The 23,387-nt window shown below is 41.1% G+C and overlaps 1 protein-coding gene across 1 annotated transcript in view; it reads right to left on the bottom strand.

Annotated features, from left to right (window-relative positions):
* cacna2d3a (calcium channel, voltage-dependent, alpha 2/delta subunit 3a) overlaps positions 1 to 23,387 on the bottom strand; it is a 1,043,750-nt gene that overhangs the window by 314,637 nt on the left and 705,726 nt on the right. The window contains exons 10-11 of the mRNA XM_060931674.1: positions 9,667 to 9,756; positions 1,461 to 1,574 (exon numbers count right to left, since the gene is read on the bottom strand). Coding sequence (XP_060787657.1) covers positions 1,461 to 1,574; positions 9,667 to 9,756 — 204 coding nt within the window. The remainder of the gene's footprint in view (positions 1 to 1,460; positions 1,575 to 9,666; positions 9,757 to 23,387) is intronic.

Genomic DNA, 23,387 nt, shown 5'->3' with positions numbered 1-23,387 from the left:
TGCATTACTTTCTAAACTAAAAAAAGCATGGAATTGATAAACTGGTCTCCTAACGAAATTGACACAGTTTTCTCGACGAGAAGCCTGGGTTCGGGGGAATCCGTCTGTCCTGCCGGAACGTTTGCGGCTGGTTACACGATGGATGCATGGGAGCGGTGGCTGGTCGTGTGCCTGGCGATTCTTTCTGTGGAGGACATTGAAGATATCTACCTATTCGGAACCATGATTACAGGATTTTGCTGATTGGATTAGGCATTGCCCTGGTATATCGAGGAAATCAGACAATGGTGACAGCTGTTCAAAGCCCCACAAAGCTGCCCAATATGATTGGAGTGGTGGGCAAAGCTGTTGGCACTCGGACTGTGGACATTCAGAACTTTAACCACAAAATGGTTGTTATCTCGGAGCAGCTTTCAGCTGTGCAAGGAATACGTTTTTCGGAGATCAATTTGAATTTGAATAGAATGGACGGAATGGACAGATATGGACGAGCGGTGTGGATGTGCAAAGACTGCTTCTGGAAAGACCAAACAATTTATATCTTATCGACATTCGGCTCCCTGAGACAGCACCAGCCTCGGTTCAGGCCGTTGCTGGGGCAACATTTCCCCCTGAAGGTCACTGCCAGGAGACACTCTCGCATTCCTCGCATTCCTTCTCTAACTTTCCGCGGTTGCCATTTTTACCCCCAGTGTGACAAGCGGGTGCGTGACCAGCGCCTTCATGGCTGCAGGATCGGATGGCTGCTTGCTTGCGCTGGATTACCTCCTCCCCTCCCCCCCCTTACCCCCTACCCCTGATTCCCCCCCTCAAGTCCCGTGTTTAAAGTGTACTTGTATTGTTGTGTGCTTATGTGCAAAGGTTTTTTAAATGTTCCTACACTGTACTCCTGACAGGAGCATAGTGGGGGGGGTGTTCTTTTTTTCCTTATCTCACCTCACGTTGTGTTTCCTTTTTATCTTCATCCCTGTCTACCCTATGTCAATTGTATGTTGTATATGTACAGACAGGTTGACGGCTAATTTCGCTGGTACATGTGACTAGTGATAATAAAGGGCATCATCATCTTCCCCCCTTTGGGCGGGTTCCCTCAGGGAAATTAAAATTCCAGTAGCATCATTACAGGATAAACAGAGAATAGAAATAGAGAAAAACTTCTAGATAAATTAAATTAAATTAGGTATTTACATATACAAATATAAAAAAGAATAAGATATGGGGAAGAGGAAGGAAAAAAAAGCCAACAGAAGAGGTATTGCACATTATATTGCACATTGTCCAGTATTGCTAATTGTCAGGCTAGGCTACTGCTCCTTCTCGTCCTCTGTCCTCCTGTTACCCCTCCCCCCCCCCAGAGAGGAGTGCACAAATTAAAACATATTTTAGGATGTATTGCATCATGCAATACTGCACAGTTCAGAATGAGTTCTCTAAAAATAACTGCATTCAAAAAACATTACCTTTTTGTCTGGTGAGTTGTATTTTTCAAAAACAGAGTCATACATGTCCACTGCTCCATCTGTCACCAGCATAATGGCTTGACTGCACACACTTCCGCGACCTGTTTGATTAAACTGAACACACACACACACACACACACACACACGCACACACACTTGTACTCAAACCTTTTCATTTATTTCTTCTCAAAGTTCATGATCAATAAAATAATCTAAATATAATGTAAAAGTAAGGTGTACTAATATAAACAATCACAAGAAACCAAAATAATGCTCAGCTGACGTTTAATAACCAGAATAATTTTATTTTTCTATCATCAAACTCTTTCATGGTTTAGATACCACCAATGCCATTGGCCACTTAAAGAGAAGCTATTAACCACCATGGCAACCTCATGTTGTTGTACATCCCAGAATGCACTTCAGTGCTTACCATGTTGTTTAGAGGGAATTCTCATTAATCACGCCATCCATTAACTCACATTAAGGTCAAAGATGTTTATTTGTTAGATGATTTTTGTATAATCATTCAGCCATGTAAGCCTTTTATCAAGTCCAACAGAATTGATTTACTATAATTAAACATTCACATGCTATGCTAATTACCTGAACAAGTCAGCAGAGTGTTGAAAGTTAATGTTCTCATTTAAGTTCATTAGTGTTAAAAGCAACAGATAGAATGCTGCATAAAAAATATTATTCATTATTAGTCATTTAAATCTTTTCCTCTGTAGCTTTTCCTTCTATACTGTAAACACATACAGTAAATATACAGTAGACAAGAAAAATACAGTAAACAAGATCATACTAATGCATACATTAATACTAAAATCTGGAAACAATTTAAACAATATGCATAATCTTAAAATTCTGTCACACTGAAATTTTCCATTAACTAAAGGCGTCCTACAGTTAATTTAATCCATTTATGTATTGACTTATGAAATAATAAAACATGGAGACTTTAAGAAATAATAAAATGTGTTTTAGTTCAACACTATAATCTAACTTTTTGATTAATTTGCATTTGTAATTATTCATTAGATAGCCTAGTAATGACTTCTGTCATTGTGGGGATTTAATGTTTGAGGAGATTACAGTGTTAACACTGTTAAAGGTTAAAGTGTAATAATTTGTAAGAAAGTAAGTTTAAAACATTCAAAAAATTAACAAAAAATATCAGCAGAATATGAAGAAATAAATGCTTTGACATTATGTCAGTCATCTTTGTATTGTGTTGCAGAGATATCTATTGAAGTTAGCTCATAGGCCATGATGTCATCTTGAATAACTGTTTTTTTGGCATCCTTCAAAATGACAGATAAGCGAATAGATGTAATTCCTTGGAAGGGGCATGAATGTTTTGTGGTTAACTATGGTGGCACATTCATGTCAAAACTATAAGGCATTAAAACACAAGATAAATTATACAAACCTGCCAGTTTTGCATGTGTAAATATCCCACTCACAAGCACAAATGTGAAAATTGCGAGCACAGAAAGAAAATGTGCGTGTGCATTTATCATCATATCACACACAACCCCCTTTTTTTTAAATTCTCGAATGTTTTTCCTTCTCAATTTGATAGTTGTTCTCTTGCACCAAGTGGATTACCTTCAGCTGCTCTGTGCTCAAGTGAATTTTTTGCGCCCGAGTTTTGACATGGGGTGGTTTTGACAGTTTGGGGGTGGGCTCATGCCGTTTCTGTTGGTAAATGCTGATGGCTCCTGGTTTTGTGATTGGCCCACATTGTTTTATCTGAGCAAAGTGACACCATGTCAAAGCAGTTGAGTTGGAAGGGAGACAATTCAGACTTCTACATTCACAGCAAAGGTATGGTGAGGTTACACAGTATTAAAGTGCCCACATGAAATGCACCGCATTTCTCCAGATACTTTGCAGAAGTTTGATCCGTTTTCATAATGTGATTACTTCACTATGTACAAATAATGTACAAATGTAACTAGCATCATTACAATGCACTGGTTCTGCTCTTTCTTATGATGTGTGCTCCATATCTATGCAATAATGAGTTCATGAGTAATTCAAACAAGAGTGATGGGTGTAGAGATGAACGTGGAGCTCTATGCAGATAGTAATTATGATTAAATTTGATGTACAAACCCCATTTCCAGAAAAGTTGGGATATTTTACAAAAAGCAATAAAAACAAAAATCTGTGATTTGCTAATTCACATGAACCTTTATTAACTGACAAAAGTACAAAGAAAAGATTTTCAATAGTTTTACTGACCAACTTAATTGTATTTTGTAAATATAAACAAAATTAGAAGTTGATTCTTACACTCAAAGTTGAGACAAAGGCATTATCATCATTATATTACATCACCATTCCTTTTAATAATACTTTTTAATTGTATGTGAACTGAGGATACTAAATGCTGCAATTGGAATTTTTGTCTATTCTTGCTTGATACAAGACTTCAACTGCTCAACAGTCCATGGTCGCCATTGCTTGATTCTCCCCTTCATGATGCGCTATACATTCTCAATAGGAGACAGATCTGGGCTGGCAGTCGGCCAGTCAAGCACATACAATCTGGCTCAACAAAGCCACACTGTTGTAGCCCATGCAAAATGAGGCCTGGCATTGTCCTCCTCAAATAAGCATGGACTTCATGGGAAGAGATGTCACCTTGATGGCAATATGTCTTTCTAAAATCCCAATATATGCCTCTGCATCAGTAGTATCGTCACACACATGCAACTCACCCATGCTGTGGGCACTGATGCCCCTCATACCATCACAGATGCTGGCTTTTCTTCCTTTCTCTGATAACGAACTGGATGGTCCTGTTCACCTTTGGCACAGAGAACTTGATGTCCGGTTCTCCCGAAAACAAGCTGAAATGTGGACTCATCTGACCACAGGACACATTTCCACTGTCTTTCAGTCCATCTGAGATGAGTTCAGGCCAAGAGAAATCGGTGCTGTTTCTGCATAGAATTGATGAATGGCTTCCTCCTTGCATATTACAGTTTCAGGCTGCATTTCTGGATGCAGTGGTAGACTGTGTTAAGTGACAACAGTTTTCTGAAGTACTCCAAAGTATATTTGTCACATTAGCATGATGGTTTCTCAGGCAGTGTCGCCTGAGGGCTCGAAGGTCATGCACATTCAACAGTGGTTTATGACTTTGCCCTTTACACACTGAGATGCCTCAGAATTACCTGAATTTTTTCACAATATTATGTACTGTAGAGCTTGAAAGACCTAAATTCTCTACAATCATGCACTGAGAAATGTTATTTTTGAATTGACTAACAATTATCTCACAAATTTTGTCACAAAAGGATGAGCTACGACCCATTCTTGCTTGCAAAGACTGAATTTTTGGTGCATGCTCCTTTACTGTATACCAAATCATGATACCCTCACCTGTTACCAGTTAACCTGCTTATTGTGGAATCTTCCAAAATGGTGTAATTTGAATATTCTATAAACTTTTCAGTCTTATTTTGCCTCTGTCCCAACTTTTTTTTTTGAGTGTGTTACAGGCATCAAATTCTAACTTTGTTAGGACTGGGACTGTTTTGGCCTCTAGAGGCCACTGTTATTTCCTTTTCTGGTCATGTTTGTTTTGGGCCTCTAGAGGTCACCACTGTGTTCTGTGTTTTGTTTTTGTCTTATTGCCTGTTTCCTGCCCCGCCCTGTCCTTAATTAGTTTGTGTATTTATACCCCTGAGTTCAGTCCTCTTGTCACGGAGTCTTTGTGCTGTTATGTTTAGCTCCAGTTACCTCTGTTCTGTGTTCCTTGCCTTTGTCTTTTTGGTTTTGCACTTTGCTTTGCTTTTTGGACTTTGTATTTACTGTTTTTTGGATCTTCTGAGCGTTGGTATTTTTGCCTTTTCTTTTCTAGTTTTTTGGCTTTTGTATTTGACTTTGACCTTTTGGATATTTTATTTTTCCCTTCATCTTCTGAGCGTTTTTTGGATTATATTTTTTTGGGACTGTAAATATTGTAAATAAATTTTTTGATACTTTTCTACTTCCGCCTCACGCCTCTGCACTTCAGTCATTCCCCTGGTGGCCTAGTGGGGGTTTGCTGGATTATCACACCAGCGAACCAGGTTTGAATCCCAGCAAAGTCCTAACAAACTTCATTTACATTTCCAAAATACAATTAAGGTGCTCAGTAAAACTATTGAAAATCTTTTCCAACTTTTCTGGAAATGGGGTTTGTAATTTCAAAATCTATCAATAACACTTCATCACACAGACAAGCAATTAGCATTGTTGGAAAGGTCAAGTTGTGCCATTTCATGTGATATGCACTGCGATGAACACTCTATGAGCAATTCAACTGAGAAGAAGCAAGGTGAATTTGGATGTAATCTGCATCAGGCAGGTTCGGTTATATACCTGCTATGTTGTGAACCACAGCAGTCTCATGCACTACTAATGCATGTGTTGGCTGTGGATATTTTTTTGACTAAAATCGGAGGTAAGCAATCTATAATGTAAACTATAGGCTGTCACCATCCATGAAGATTATAAGATAGCAGTGTTATCTTGACCGGCTCTGAGCTTTAGCAGTTTGGTCAAATTTTGCATATTATTGCCCTGCTGTTTATTTGTTCGTTTGTTAGTTAGTTAGTTAGTAGTTGGCTTTTTTTTAACAACTGATGACTGTAAAGTTAGACTGGATGAACCCAGTAGAGGATCAACTAAAAAAAATAGCTTTACACTATATCCATTGTGTGATAATTCTATGAGAGTGGTGGTTAGGGTTGCCAACTCCCTGAACCCCAAAAGAGGGACACTTTCAACCCAAATGCAGGACTTTTTTTCCCAGGCCTATCCGCACTGCCCCACGACAGGAATCATAACGTTTCCTTATCCAGACCACAATCCTACCAATTTCAGTATAATTTTGGTAAATTAATACTGCACGAGCAAAACTGTATTGTGTTTTGACTATTACTTAAACAATCATTAGGCCTACAAGTGTCTCTCAAATTTCTCAAACTCTGAAAAGCTTTAGGCCTAAACCAACCATTGTCATAGTTATTCTATTTGAGCCACCTAGTGCACACATGACGCAATATCTCCCGCCACTCAGTGTCAGTGAAAACAAAAAAGGACCGCAGTTCCTCTCGCCGAGATGATGACAGAGAGAAATGATTGTAAATTTTCAAAACGATGGTCTCGATATCCACTGTCAGCTTATCGCTCGCATACTTGCATGCGTTGTGTGCGACATGGGCAGGGCAGTTAGCTTTTAGAATGCCATCGTTTGCGCTGCTGAGCAATTTGTAGACAGAATGGTGCTTTCCGAAGTTCACATTTGCATTGTCGGCGGCATACGCGGTGATGTTTTTAACATTAAGCCCATACGTGTCAAGGCAGGCAATAAGAGCCTGGTGTATTCCATTTGCAGTTTCGTCGCTGTCTTCGTAGAAATCCAACAGCTTGGATTGTACACCATCCGACGTGGAGAAATACCTCACACATACTGGAAACATTTTCCTATTTCCCTTGTTCGAGGCATCGCTAGCAAGTGAAAAATAAATTGGCTCACCATCATCTGTAGAAAGGTCAGACACTATTTTCCCCACAGTGCTTGGTCCCAAGACATTCATGGTTATCATCTCCACTTTGGTTCTTCCCAATTGCATCTTCTTAGCAACACTCGAGTCTTGAAATAAGGTCCCATTTAATTTCACTGTACAGTATGCACTGTTATAGCTATGGCCGTGTTTGATGGTGTGATACACATAGGCTACCTCGCTTGCAGAAATTTTGTCGATTTCAGAAGTAGATGCGGCGAAGAATGTACTGATGTTGCTAGCTCCTTTCGATAGCACAGCCCTTTTGTGCGAGTCTGTGTCTTCATGGCGGGATAAGTCGTGCTCGCCACCATGGCCAATAGATATCTCTCGGCGGCATAATGTACAAAATGCTCTCCTAGCGTCTGTGGTGGCTTTAACCCACGACCTTTTTGATTCCCATTCTTTGTTGTAGCTGCAAAGCCTCTTTTTCTTAGCAGGTTCATCCATTTTCACTGACTTGTTCACAAGCAGAGAACCACTGACTGAACTGAACTCAACAACCCTCTCCCACAGCAACGTTTGCATGAGTTTTGGCGCCTTATCACAGTAGCCTATCAAAGATCCCTGTTCAGAATGTGTCATCAATCACCAGTCTGCTACTATTGGACAAAATATTTGATCCATATTTCATCAAAAACTGCGACTGCGATTGGAATACGGGACGGGAGCTGTTCCTCACGGGACAAATTAAATTCACCTAAAATTCGGGACGTCCCGGGCAAATCGGGACGGTTGGCAACCCTAGTGGTGGTGGTGGGTTCAGGGGGAAGGGAGAGGAGGGACTGTGCATTTCCTTGTTTCTTATGATGGGGTAGACACCCCAAATTCCTGGTGATATCCTGCCCGCAATTTGTTTTTGGAATATGAATTTTCCAGGTGGCCAATTCTTACACATTGCACCTTTAATAATGGGCATGCTGATCATGGAAATAGTTAGATCATGGAATAACACCTATATCATTGTGGGTTTTTTTGCTTTAAAATATCTAAATAAAGTTAGTAGTTCTGCAAAAATTAATAATATTATGTAATAGGGTGGCACGGTGGTGCGGTGGTTAGCATGGTCGCCTCACAGCAAGAAGGTTCTGGATTTGAATCTCGTGGCCAACTGGGGCCTTTCTGTGTGGAGTTTGCATGTTTTCCCCATGCCTGCCTGGGTTTCCTCTAGGGTCTCCGGTTTCTTCCCACAGCCACAGTCCAAAGACATGCAGATTAGGTCAACTGACTACTCTAAATTGCCCATAGGTTGTGAATGTGACTGGCTGTTGATCTCTGTCAGTACGTTTACATGCACATCCAAATCGAGCTACTGTCGGTAATTGAGCAAAGGGTCCCAGCAGGGGTGCCAGAGAAATCCAATCCTACATGCACAAGTGAAATCGGGCTATTGTGCAAGGTGCATTGTGCACCCGAGCCACACGTGGCGCTACACACCCCATCGTGTTGGTACACTTCCGGTTGTCGTCATGAAGAAGAGCTATACTGTTGCCAGATACTGCTGACATATTCCAGCCCAAAACATGTTCAAATCCGCCAAAAAGCACTTAAAACCCCCCAATCTGGCAACATTGGCAATTCCGTGTTCAAGCTGTTAGGCTTGCTCTAACAGACTGTATGGCTACAAACTGTCCGGCGCAGACCACTGTTTTGTAAGACAACTTATTTTGCACAATTGTATATTTTTCTAAAGTCCATTTTTTGCTTACAAAAAATATATATAGTTTTTGCTTACAATTTAACTTATGTCTTAATAAACACACGAAGTTCAATTGTTTTGTTTTTATTGACATTCTTCAGATGTTGGACATCTATACACACACACACACACACACACACACACACACACACACACACACAAATACAGTGACTTGTTTATGTACACAATTCACAGCTATGCAACAGCTGTACAGATGTATTTGGTGATACAGTAAGTGAGCTAAATTTTAACAGTGCAAACAATGCCACAAAAAGAAAAAGATTCATGCCGTTGTCATGCCGACCGAGGCTGTTGTGTTTCCCGCTTGTCGTCTCGTCACTCGTCACTTCCGGAAGGGGCAGTGCTGAAGTAAGTAGCTCGAATACGTAGCTCAATAGGGTTTACATGCACTAAGTAGCTCGGCAGAAATCGCATAATCTAGGTCGTGTAGCTCGATTCCGAGAAATCAAGTTCGGTTCAATTTCAGCCGAATTAAGGTGTATACATGGCATTTTGAACTTCGATTTCAGTCGAGCAATGGCAGAAATTCGATTTTCTCTATGTGCATGTAAACGCACTGTGTGTTAGCCCTGTGATAGACTGGCAACCTTCTCAGGGTGTACCTCATCCCTCACCCAAAGTTAGCTGGGATTGGCTCCAGTTTCCCCTGTGACTCTGATGGTATAGATCATGGATGGATGGATATTACATAGTAATATTATGAAATAATATTGTCATAATATTGGATTTTCCTCTGTAATTGATGTAATTTTGATGCCATGTTTCTGTAGTTTTAAATGTGTATATATCAATATGATAAACTGTGATAAATACAACAAACATTTGTTCAACTAAACAAATGAATTTAAACTGATACAATTAGCAGTGCCAGTATGAGTGGATAGTAAATTTCAGAGAAAACGTGTTTTTTACTCACATTATTGAGAAGCTCAAAAGCCTCAGTTAAAGCGATATCCAGCATCCCTATACCCTGAGCATATAGTTTATCAAGGTGTTCACGGAAGTGCTGCAGAGAAAAAAAAAAGTTAGTTTATTCATAGATCCACACAGAGTTCCAAACAGCTTAGAAGAATGAAAGCTGTATTTAAAAAATAAATAAATACAATTAAAAAATTAAAAGTTTCTGACCACTAGGAGTTCTCCTAAGTGGCACTAAAAGCTTTTAGCTGCATGTTTCTTTTTACAACCCATTTACTCAACTGCTGAGTCAAAATTTTATTAAATAATTACTAAACTAAGACGAAGCACAGGTCCTGTGGTGGCTTGTCCAGAGGGGCAGGTGGGGCAAAGCACTGCCATATACATGTCAGTAAATTGCAGTTGACGGATATAAGTGCAGGAAGAGCTGATTGTAAAAACAACAATCAGCAGGCATACAATCGAAATCATCAGGCAGAATCAGAAAGAGGAGACAGGCAAGGGTCATGTGAGGCACAAACAGACTGGAGAAGACAGAGACAAAAGGCAGAATGCAAAATACAAACTAGAGTTGAAAACCAGGAAGACATTATAGCAAACAAAGGCTTGTTAAAGATAAACACTAAGCACTGAGTGCAATACTTCACAAAGTCTGTTAGATTGCAGCATCCTTGTAAGCATGTGCTGATTGTGCTCTAATCTGGGACAGGTGCATGTAATTAGTCCTTAAGGTACACACTGCTCAGAGAGCGAATGTGCATGAGTGAAAGTTTGAGGTGCATCAGGTGTGAACGCACGCATTCGCACTCTGAGCAGTGCATACCTTAAGGACTAATTACATGCACCTGTCCCAGATTAGAGCAAAATCAGCACATGCTTATAAGGATGCTGCAATCTAACAGACTTTGTGAAGTATTGTGCTCAGTAGTATTGTGTTTATTGGTATTAATAATAGTATTACCAAATAATCCATCCATCCATTATCCATAACTGCTTATCCTGTGCAGGGTTGTGGGCAAGCTGGAGCCTATCCCAGCTGACTATGGGCGAGAGGTGGGGTACACCCTGGACAAGTCACCAGGTCATCGCAGGGCTGACACATAGAGACAAACAACCATTCACACCTATGGTCAATTTTAGAGTTTCCAATTAGCCTAACCTGCATGTCTTTCGACTGTGGGGAAAACTGAAGCACCCAGAAGAAACCCATGCAGACATGGGGAGAACATGCAAAATCCATACAGAAAGGCCCCCGTCGGCCACTGGGCTTGAACCCAGAACCTTCTTGCTGTGAGGTGACGGTGCTAACCACTGTGCTGCCTATTATGAAATAGTAATACTAATATTAATAATGCAGAATAGTAGTATTGTGAAGCATTGTGCTGCTCAGAGTGCAAATGCATGCGAGTGAAATTTCAAGGTGTGTCAGGCATGAATGTGTGCAGATGCACGCTAATGTGACAGACCCCCCCCCCCCCCCCAAATAGCTCCCTCCAGAAGCTAATACCCTCCTTGGACAGCCCTGTGGACAAGGACCTGGCACTGGACGCAGTGCCATTAGTGCGCCACTCTGGTTCAGGAAGGACATGACACTGGAACATGGGCTTGGACAGACATTTGGGTTCTGTTTGGGCCTTGAATGTGGGTTAGGACACAGGCGGAGGCTTTGGCATGGGTTGAGATGTAGACTCAGACATGGGCATAAGTATGGGCATGGACCCTGGTGTCAACATGGGCATGGACATGGACTCAGAAACCAATCTAGAATTTGCCTGAGTGATGGGCTCATCCTTGCTGAAGCCCAGCTGTGGGGCAATGACATCCTCGAAGCCAGGCAGCAGAGCTAAGAGCTTGTCTCTGCTGAAGCCAGATGGCAGGGTGACGACATCTTCGAAGTCCAGGAGTGGAGTGAAGAACTTGTCCCCTGTAATGGAATTTTTAGTATAGCCCTGTGTGTGTGTGTGTGTGTGTGTGTGTGTGTGTGTGTGTGTGTGTGTGTGTGTGTGTTAGGGGTTCATGACCCGTTCATGAACACGACGCTGTGTGTGTGTAAAATGGTTAGTACGTGTAAGAAGAGATTGGCACCAATGGCAGTCGGTCCCCTGGGTCTACTAAATATTAGGGAAAATACCTAAAGGAAACATATATGCTGACAAAGGACAATGCCTTCTATGGTAAAAGTTTAAATCCTTGCTTTCAATTGGGTTATGGTTTTTAACAGAATGTTCCACAAGGATATAAAGGCCATCAACAAAGGGGAGCGACACACGCGCCCAGAACCATTTCTTTGTTCTGCCTTCCTTTTGCATTGAGAAACCAAAAATAAAGATTCTTTTTTTTTTCTCTGCATGGATTCAAATGAGTGAAAGTTTTTCTTTTTCCACCACACCCTGCTGAAGCCAGGTAGCATGGCGACGATGTCCCTGTTGGAATCTGGAGCTGGTTCTTGAGTGAAGGCTGCGTCCTCTGCCACCGGTGCATCAGCCTCTGGAGCTGGCTCTGGAGTGGAGGCCACATCCAATGAAACTGCTGCGTCAGCCTCTGGAGCTGGCTCTGGAGCAGAGGCTGCCCTGCCAGCCTCTGGAGCTCACTATGGAGCAGAGGTCGCCCTATCTGGTGATGGCCATTGGCTCGAGTGGATCTCATCCATCCTTTTACAGGTATTGTTTTTTTATCCTGCTGGGTGTCATGCCACCCTCCTCACTGACACGGACCCAGTGGGGGAGGCGGTTTAGATGTCGACCACCCATCCATGCAGGAGGTTGTACTGGGTTACATGTTACCACTAGCAGGCTCCATGCCTGACTTGATATGAAATGGCCATTTTCAGGCAAGTAGCTTTTTTTTTATAACCATTCCCTGACATAAAGAGGTCAACACACTTCTCCCTCATTTGGTTTCTGTGTTCGCTTATCTTTTCCATGGTGATGGATGATGAAGGGAATTTTGGTGAGGTGAGGCAGGATGACATTAAAGACAGCATAACCTCAAAAACCAAACTGACGTTATCACACTTGACTTACTGTAAGCTGGAGCCAACTATCGAGTGAATTTTCAGAGTAATCCTGTAATAGGCAATTGAGAGAAAACAACATACATCCAGTATAGAAAGCTCTGTGTCACCTCATATTCCCCACTGATTACACCTTGAAAGTTCCTACACACTCCAATCAACTCAAAAATGTATAATTTAAATGGGAAACAGGCTTCAGTTACATTGTGTTCACTATGATTTCTAGGGTGCCAATAATTGTGGCACATCTTTTTGTGGAAAATAAGTATTTCTCGAGGAGTGATTTGTTTTTCTATGAATAAATTTCAATTAATAGTTGGATTTTTCTTTTTCAGTGTGAGATTAAGCTACTTCACCAAAAGGTGGATTTTTTTCTAATCCTTTTTACTAATCTTTGTAAGGGGTGTCAATAATTTTGGAGGGTACTGTACATATGAAATACTTGTTGAAATAAATGTGAAATGTAAGATAAATGATATTAGCTCAAAATAAGTTGAAGGTCTGCTTTACTTTTAACTTTTTTTTTTAAACATGTATCTGCTTGACTCTATGCTGGATGTATGTTGTTGACTCTCAATTGCCTATTACAGGAATACTCTGAAAATTCACTCAATAGTTGGCAACAGCATAAGTCAAGTGTGACAGCATGTCAATTTGTTTCTTGAGGTTATGCTGTCATGAATGTCATCCTGCCTCATCTCACCAAAGTCTATAGTAATGAGCTAATACTGGGCGGTGTCACCACTATTCCAACAGATGATGCCATGCTGAATATCAGCAGTGACTGGCTGGTGTGGTAAATAAATAATAAAATAAATTAATTAATGGAAACAATAATTTCTCCTTTTATTGCAATAGGCCTGTGGCAATGAATTTTGGTTTGCCTTAACAACAAGTAACTCTATATCAGCCAAGCACTGTCAGTTCACTTATGAAAAATGTCATCATCTGCAACCATTTAGTTGTTAATAGCAGTATGGAAAGGGCATTTATTATTGGATGTAAAACATGACCTGTGGATGTTACTTGCAGATCATCTCGAATTGCAAATCTCCCAGGCAGGAGATAATTTTAGTTTTAAGATCCTTTGTGAACATGGCACCTGGTGTTTTATACATAAGCAGCTTACAGATGTTACTACAAGTGAATGAAAGCAATTAATTTAAAGTTACAAACAAAAAGGAGTAGATAGTAGAACAAAACTCCCAACAGCCATTCCCAAGCTGGCATGCTCGCTCTCTCTCTCTGTGTAATGGGGTCTAAAGACCCAATGGACCTCATCTGTGTGTCTTATTATTAAAGACAGCCTCAAGGAAAGCAGTGAAATGGCTTAAATCTAAATAAGCCTCACTGTTACACTCACAAACTCCCTTTCACCTACATCCAGACCACATGACATCTCATTGTCACTGGGTTTTCTGAAAAGCACACACTTTATAATTAAAATGCATGTCTACAGGCATTTTTCATTACATATCTTGTTCCATTTTATTATCAACAAGTTTTCAATTTAGTGTGTGTGTGTGTGTGTGTGTGTCTGTGTGTGTGTGTGTGTGTGTGTGTGTGAGAGAGAGAGAGAGAGAGAGAGAGAGAGAGAGAGAGAGAGTTCTTATTCTTCTCTTTGATTGTACCTACTGAGATACACAAGGCACTTAGAAAACAACTTATTGTCCTATTGCACCCAAGGCATTTCTTTCAGGGACAGAAAATGTCTGTCATTTATAAACTCACAAAACCAACTTCAAAGAAGGAAGATTTTATAACAGCTATTTTAGATTACCTAACATGAAAAAGATAAGCAGTCAGAGTTACAGTCTAGGCCTGCAAGTTTTTTATTCACTGCTCATAATATATACTAGTGCACCTCAAAAAATTAGAATATTCTGAAAAAGTTCAATATTTTCCATCAGTTATTTAAGAAAGTGAAAATGTTATATATTATAGACTCATTACACATAAACTAAAATGTTTCAAGCATTTTTCTATTTTAATTTTAATTAGTATGGCATACAGTACAAAAACATCTCAAAATATTAGAATATTTCATTTCGAGTTTGAGTAAAACAGTATGAACACAGTGTATCTCTCGGTCTAGTTCAGTACACACAACCACAATCATGGGGAAGACTGCTGACTTGACTGTTGTCCAGAAGATGATCACTGATGCCCTCCACAAGGAGGGTAAGCCACAAAAGGTCATTGCTGAAAAGGGTGGCTGGAAAAGGTGCACAAGCAACAGGGATGGCCACAGTCTTGAGAGGATTGTCAAGAAAAGTTGATTCAAGAACTTGGGAGAGCTTCACAAGGAGTGGACTGAGGCTGGTGTCAGTGTATCAAGACCCATCACGAACAGACATCTTCAAGAAAGGGGATACAACTTTCGCATTCCTAATATCAAGCTACTCCTGAGCCAGAGACAATGTCAGAAGTGTCTTATCTGTGCTAAGGAGAGAAAGAAATGGACTGTTGCTCAGTGGTCCAAAGTCCTCTTTTCAGATGAAAGTACATTTTGCATTTAATTTGAAAATCATGGTTCTAGAGTTTGGAGGAAGAGTGGAGAGGCACAGAATCCAAGGTGTTTGAAGCCCAGTGTGAAGTTTCCACAGTCTGTGATGATTTGGGGTGCCATGTCATCTGCTGGTGTTGGTCCACTGTATTTTATCAAGTCCAAAGTCAACACAGCCATCTACCAGAAGCTTTTAGAGCACTTCATGCTTCCATCTGCTGACGAGCTTTTTGGAGATGCTGATTTCCTTTTCCAGCAGGACTTAGCACATACCCACAGTGCCAAAACTACTACCAAATGGTTTGCTGACCATGATATTACTGTGTTTGATTGGCCAGCCAATTTGCCTGACCTAAACCCCATAGAGAATCTATGGGGTATTGTCAAGAGGAAGATGAGAAACACCCGACCCAAAAATACAGATACGCTGAAGGCCGCTATCAAAGCAACCTGGGCTTCAATAACACCTCAGTAGTGCCACAGACTGATCACCTCCATGCCACACCGCATTGATACAGTAATTCATGATAAAGGAGCCCCAACCAAGTATCGAGTGTATAAATGAATATAATTTTCAGAAGTTGGACATTTCTGTATTGTAAATCCTTTTTTTGATTGATCTTAGGGAATATTCTAATAATTTGAGATACTGGATTTCTGATTTTCATGAGCTATAAGCCATAATCATCAAAATTAAAACAAAAAAGGCTTTAAATATTTCACTTTACATGTAATGAATAAAGAATATATGAAAGTTTACCTTTTTGAATCAAATTATGGAAAAAAAGGAACTTTTTCATGGTATTCTAATTTTTTGAGATGCACTAGTGTGTATATATATATATATATATATATATATATATATATATATATATATATATATATATATATACACACACACACATATATACACATACATACACATATATATATATATATATATATATATATATATATATATATATATATACATACACACACACACACACAATATTAATATATATATATATATATATATATATATATATATATATATATATATATATATATATAAAAACCCCGATTCCAAAAAAGTTGGGACAAAGTACAAATTGTAAATAAAAACGGAATGCAATGATGTGGAAGTTTCAAAATTCCATATTTTATTCAGAATAGAACATAGCTGACATATCAAATGTTTAAACTGAGAAAATGTATCATTTAAAGAGAAAAATTAGGTGATTTTAAATTTCATGACAACAACACATCTCAAAAAAGTTGGGACAAGGCCATGTTTACCACTGTGAGACATCCCCTTTTCTCTTTACAACAGTCTGTAAACGTCTGGGGACTGAGGAGACAAGCTGCTCAAGTTTAGGGATAGGAATGTTAACCCGTTCTTGTCTAATGTAGGATTCTAGGTGCTCAACTGTCTTGGGTCTTTTTTGTCGTATCTTCCATTTTATGATGCGCCAAATGTTTTGTATGGGTGAAAGATCTGGACTGCAGGCTGGCCAGTTCAGTACCCGGACCCTTCTTCTACGCAGGCATGATGCTGTAATTGATGCAGTATGTGCTTTGGCATTGTCATGTTGGAAAATGCAAGGTCTTCCCTGAAAGAGATGTTGCTCAAGAACCTGGATATACCTTTCAGCATTGATGGTGTCTTTCCAGATGTGTAAGCTGCCCATGCCACACACACTAATGCAACCCCATACCATCAGAGATGCAGGCTTCTGAACAGAGCACTGATAACTTGGGTCGTCCTTCTCCTCTTTAGTCCGAATGACACGACGTCCCTGATTTCCATAAAGAACTTCAAATTTTGATTTGTCTGACCACAGAACAGTTTTCCACTTTGCCACAGTCCATTTTAAATGAGCCTTGGCCCAGAGAAGACGTCTGCACTTCTGGATCATGTTTAGATATGGCTTCTTCTTTGAACTATGGAGTTTTAGCTGGCAACGGCGGATGGCATGGTAAATTGTGTTCACAGATAATATTCTCTGGAAATATTCCTGAGCCCATTTTGTGATTTCCAATACAGAAGCATGCCTGTATGTGATGCAGTGCCGTCTAAGGGCCCGAAAATCACGGGCACCCAGTATGGTTTTCCGGCCTTGACCCTTACGCACAGAGATTCTTCCAGATTCTCTGAATCTTTTGATGATGATATGCACTGTAGATGATATGTTCAAACTCTTTGCAATTTTACACTGTCGAACTGCTTTCTGATATTGCTCCACTATTTGTCGGCACAGAATTAGGGGGATCGGTGATCCTCTTCCCATCTTTATTTCTGAGAGCCGCTGCTCTTGTTTGTGTTCAATATCTCAATGAACACAATTTCCAAAATGTTGACAAGACAAAGTTTAATATAACGTCTGTTTAACTTATAACGGGAAAGTAAGGTTAATAATATAAAATTGGATTACACATTTTTTCAGTTTTACTCAAATAAGGGTGGTGCAAAAATGAGTATACCCCACAAAAACAACTACTACATCTAGTACTTTGTATGGCCTCCATGATTTTTAATGACAGCACCAAGTCTTCTAGGCATGGAATGAACAAGTTGGTGACATTTTGCAACATCAATCTTTTTCCATTCTTCAACAATGACCTCTTTTAGTGACTGGATGCTGGATGGAGAGTGATGCTCAACTTGTCTCTTCAGAATTCCCCAAAGAAAATAATTTCTTTCCACCACAAAGGTGAAGGCTACAAGAAGATCAGCAAAGCTTTACTTATCAGTCAGGATACTGTAGCAAAAGTGGTACAAAAATTTAATAAAGATGGAACTGCAACCATCTCACAGAGACATCCAGGTCATCCATGGAAGTTAACACCTTGACAGGAGCATCTTCTGATGAGAAGGGTTGAAGAAAATCGGCATGCAAGTTCACTGCAGTTATCTAAAGAAGTAGAAAGCCAAACTGGGGTGACTATTTCCCGTGACATAATACGGCATACACTGCAGAGGAAATGGCATGCATGGATGCTGTCCACGAAAGAAGCCTCTCCTAAAGCCTAGGCACAAAAAAGCCCACCTAGAGTTTGCCAGGGCCCATGCTGACAAAGATGAAGACTACTTGGACTCTATACTCTGGAGTGATGAGACCAAGATAAATGTTTTTGGAACTGATGGCTTCAAAACTGTATGGCATCGCAAAGGTGAGGAATACAAAGAAAAATGCATGGTGCCTACAGTGAAACATGGTGGTGGCAGTGTCCTTATGTAGGGCTGCATGAGTGCTGCTGGTGTCGGGGAGCTGCATTTCATTGATGGCATCATGAATTCACAGATGTACTGCTCTATACTGAAAGAGAAGATGCTACCATCACTCCGTGCCCTTGGTCGTCGTGCACTTTTCCAACATGACTAAACACACATCATCTTTCTTTCTGAAGAACAGGGTGAAAGTGATTCAGTGGCCAAGTATGTCTCCTGATCTGAACCCAATCGAACACCTATGGGGAATTCTGAAGAGAAAAGTTGAGCATCACTCTCCATCCAGCATCCAGTCCCTCAAAGAGGTCATTGTTGAAGAATGGAAAAAGATCAATGCTGCAAAACGTCGCCAACTTGTTCATTCCATGCCTAGAAGACTTGGTGCCATCATTAAAAATCATGGAGGCCATACAAAGTACTAGATGTAGTAGTTTTTGTTGTGGGGTGTACTCATTTTTGCACCATCCTAATTTGAGTAAAACTGAAAAATGTGTAATCTAAGTTAGTTATATTATTAACCTTACTTTCACGTTATAAGTTAAACAGTTGGTATATTAAACTTTGTCTTTTCAACATTTTGGAAATTGTTTGTGTTCATTGACATTGTTTAAAATGTTACTTTTCAAAGGGGGTGTACTCATTTACGCTGAGCACTATATATATCCTTCAGTCTCAGGAGACTATGGATTTGTGCTCTGGGCGTTGATTCTGGTACAGCACCAGGTGTGGCTGGACAGGCCGATGCGGAAGTGATAGTCTCTCCCGCATAGAGCACACATGAAGTCTGACGCTGATCTGTCAGACTGGGCTCTGGCTTTCCTTCTCTGTCTCTTTGTCTTTGATTCTTGGGCAAGCATCTTTTCAAATGTGGAGAGGCCTTTCTGGACAGTCTGTCTCCAGACTGGTTGTTCTGAGGCTGCTGCATCCCAGGTGTTTAGGTTGATGCCCAAGGCCTTGATGTCCCTCTTGCAGGTGTCCTTGTAACGCAGCTGTGGTCTACCTGTGGAGCATTTTCCCTGCACTAACTCGCCATACAGGAGATCCTTGGGGATCTGACCATCGTCCATATACACGATGTGGCCAAGCCAGCACATGCGTCCCTGCTTCAGCAGTGTGAACATGCTGGGGATTCCGTCTCTCTCTAGTACAGCACTGTGTGTGATGTTGACCTGCCAGGTGATCTTCAAGATGCGTTGTAAGCAGCACATGTGGAAGATGTTCAGTTTTTGCTCCTGCCATGCGCGCAGAGTCCAGGACTTACTGCCATAAAGGAGCGTGCTCACAATGCATGCACTGTCGATATGGATCTTGATGTGCTCGGTCATCATGTTGTTGTTCCATGCTCTCTTTGTCAGTCTGGATATAGTGCCTTGTCAATCCGCTTGTTGAACTCACTGTTGAGCAAGAGGGAGTCCGAGATTGTGGAGCCGAGGTAAGTAAAGTCATGGACAACTTCCAGTTCGTGATCAGAGATATTGATGGTGGGCAGTAGTTCAGCATCCTGAGCCACAACCTGAGTTTTCTTTAGGCTAATGGTGAGCCCGGAGTCTCAACATGCTTTGCTGAAGCAGTTCATGAGCTGCTGAAGGTTATCAGCTGAGTGGGCAGTGACTGCTGCATCATCTGCAAAGAGGAAGTCACGCAAGCATTTCAGCTGGACTTTGGTCAGTGCTCTTAGCCTGGAGAGGTTGAAGAGCTTTCCATCCGATCTGGTCCGGAGGTAGATGCCTTCTGTTGCAGAAACAAAAGCATGGATCAGCAGTACAGAGAAGAAGATCCTGAAAAGGGTGGGTACAAGCACACAGCCCTGTTTCACTCCACTCTGGATGTTACAGGCGTCTGAAGTTGAGCCATCAAAGACTGCTGTACCCTTCATGTCTTCATGAAAAGACTTGATGCTAAGCAGCCTGGGTGGACAGCCAATCTTGGGGAGGATCCTGAAGAGGCCATCCCTGCTGACTAGGTCAAAAGCCTTTGTGAGATCAATAAAGGCTATGAAGAGTGGCTGCCTTTGCTCTCTGCATTTCTCCTGCAACTGTCTGATGGAGAAGATCATGTCAATGGTGGATCTGTTGGCTCAGAAACTGCACTGTGATTCTGGGTAGATTCTTTCTGCAAGAACTTGGAGCCTCTTCAGTACAACCCAAGCAAAGACCTTCCCGACAATGTTGAGGATGGAGGTACCATGGTAGTTATTGCAGTCACTCCTGTCACCTTTGTTTTTGTACAATGTGACAAGGTTGGCATCCCTCATGTTTTGTGGAACAGCACCTTCTCTCCAACAAAGGCAGAGGATTTTGTGCAGCTCAGTAATGAGGGTTTCCTTTGCAGCATTTCAAGATGTCAGCTGGTATTCCATCTTTCCAAGGAGCTTTGCTGGAGGCAGTGGAGTCCAGGGCTTCGCCAAGTTCTTCAAGAGTTGGTTCTCTGTCAAGCTCTTCCAACTCGGGAAAGCACTCAATGACATTCAGGGCATCTTCAGCAACTATGTTTTCTCTGGTGTACAGCTCGGAGTAGTGCTCTACCCAGGGCTCCATCTGTTTTGCCCGGTCCTCGATTACATCACCCATTGCAGACTTGAGAGGTGCAGTTTTCTTCTGTGTTGGCCCCAGTGCCTGTTTGATACCATCGTACATTGCCTTGATGTTGCCCATGTAAGCTGCGGTTTGTATCTGGGTGTACAACTGAAGCCAATAGTCGTTGGCACAACGCCTGGTGCTCTGCTGGACTTTGCTGCCTGCAGCCCAGAGGACCTGCAGGTTACATTCACCAGGACAGGCTTTGTATGCTGCCAGAGCTCTTCTCCTCGATGACTGGTATCATTTCTACAGAGTGAGCCTCAAACCAATCAGCCAACTTGCTGGTCTTCTTGCCAAAGGTGAACCTGGTGGCATTGTACACAGCATCTCGAAAGTGCTCCCATCTTTCTCAGGGAGTTGCACTGGACAGGCCAGGGAGAGATTCTTCTAGTGCGCCTGCAAAATCCTCCACTTTCCCCTGGTCTCACGTCTTGGTGGTGTCAATTCTAGGTCTGCCCTCCTTTCACATGCAGTACAATTTCTTTGCACGCAGTTTCACCTTGCTACGCACCAGGGAATGGTCAGAGTCGCAGTCAGCACTCTGGTAGCTTCGTGTCAGCTTGACACTCAGTAGGCTGGAGCGTCTTGTGAGGATCAGGTCAAGTTGGTGCCAGTGTTTGGACCGCAGGTGTCTCCAGGAAACTCTGTGTTGGGGCTTGGCATTGAAAAATGTGTTGCTGACACATAGACCATGATGACAGCAGAGCTCCAGCACCTGTTGACCATTATCGTTTGTCTTCCCGGTGCCAAACCTTTCCAAACATGTGGGCCAGGAGTCTTGGTTAGCACCCATTCTGGCGTTAAAGTCACCTAGGATGAACAGTAGCTCTCTTTCAGGGATTCTGCTAATGGTGGTACTGAGATAATCACAGAACCTGTCCTTGTCTTCTGCTGAGGATGTCAAAGTTGGAGCACAAGCACTGATTAGTCTGGCTGGTCCAGCTGGGGTGTTGAGAGGCAATGACAAGATTTGCTCTGTTCCCTCTGTTGGAGGAACGATGGATCCTAACAGGTTGTTTCTAACCGCAAACCCAACTCCGTGCTCCCTGGTCTCATCTGCTGGTTTTCCCTGCCAGAAAAAGGTAAAGTCTATCTCCTTCACTGATCCTGAAAGCCTGGTCTCTTGCAGGGCTACAATGTCCATCTGCAGTCTGCTCAGTTCCATGTCAATGACTGCTGTCTTGCGAGCATTGCTTATCTCCTCCAGGTCATCAGAGAAACCTGCTGACATTGTTCACACATTCCAGGTACCCAATTTAAGGGCAGGTGGTTTTCCTGAGCTGTGTATATATTTAAATTGAAACTGTGTGTGAGTTTTGCACTTTCCATTTTTGTTAAAATTAAAGCTTGCACATATACTTGCTCATCTCTGCTTTGTGACGCATGATTCAGATTCTTTAGATTGTGGAAGCGTGCATTCGTTCATGACTTATCTATGGCATACAAGCATGGCTTCCAAGTGAACATCATGATATAACACTGAATGGTCAAAAATTACACCAAAAAAAAAAAAACACATTGAGAGCAACATTAACTTAATTACTCTGTCACTCCAAGTGATAGCAATATTTCTGCATTTTTTTTTTTTGGTGGTGTTATATTGCATGTATTAAAGGCGTGCTTTTTTAGCAAAAAAAAAAAAAACAATGGTCAGTGTAAGGAACTGTTAAAGACAGGCTTTTTCCATATACATAATAAATTACAGCAAGAATACGTCTATGCAATGGGATATTTTTTAAAAATCTAATAGATCTGAGTAAAAAGGTTGTGGTTGTTAATTTGGTAATTGTAAAATATTTATGAATGCACACACTGTTCTGTTGTACTGTAAAATCTATTTGGAGATGTGGCCAAATTGATAAGATAAGATTTTATTATCCCACAAGGGGAAATTTACATTGTTACAGCAGCAAAATATATAAAGAGAAAAAGATAAGGCAGTGAAGGAGAGTATTAAGTATACAAAAAAGTATACATACATACATACATATATAAATAAATAAACTACAAATTTAGAGATAAAAATTAACAAATTTGCATAAATTAACAGGTTTGAAGAAATAGTTAACATAAGGTGTATTACAAAGGTGGTATTGCACATGTAAGTATTGCACAGATATTATTACCAGTATTACCCAGGTAGTATTGCACAAGTAAGTAGGTATATTGCACAAGAGCCATTTTAACTATGTGTAGCTAGCAGTTTGCTGTAAAGTACTGATGCTGATAGTCAGTGCACACAGTATATGTTCAGAGGGGTTTCAATGGATGTAGAAGTGATCTGGACAGTATTGTTCATTATTGTGAGGAGTGACTGGTGCTGTGCTTGGTGAGGTGCTGGTTGTACAGTCTCACAGCAGTAGGGAGGAAGGAGCTGCTATATCTCTCCTTAACAGACCGCAGATGGAGG

The sequence above is a fragment of the Neoarius graeffei genome, chromosome 10, assembly GCF_027579695.1.
Source record: "Neoarius graeffei isolate fNeoGra1 chromosome 10, fNeoGra1.pri, whole genome shotgun sequence".
NCBI lineage: Eukaryota > Metazoa > Chordata > Actinopteri > Siluriformes > Ariidae > Neoarius > Neoarius graeffei.
The sequence above is the reverse complement of the archived record's forward strand: the minus strand, read 5'-3'. Positions and strand labels throughout refer to the sequence as shown.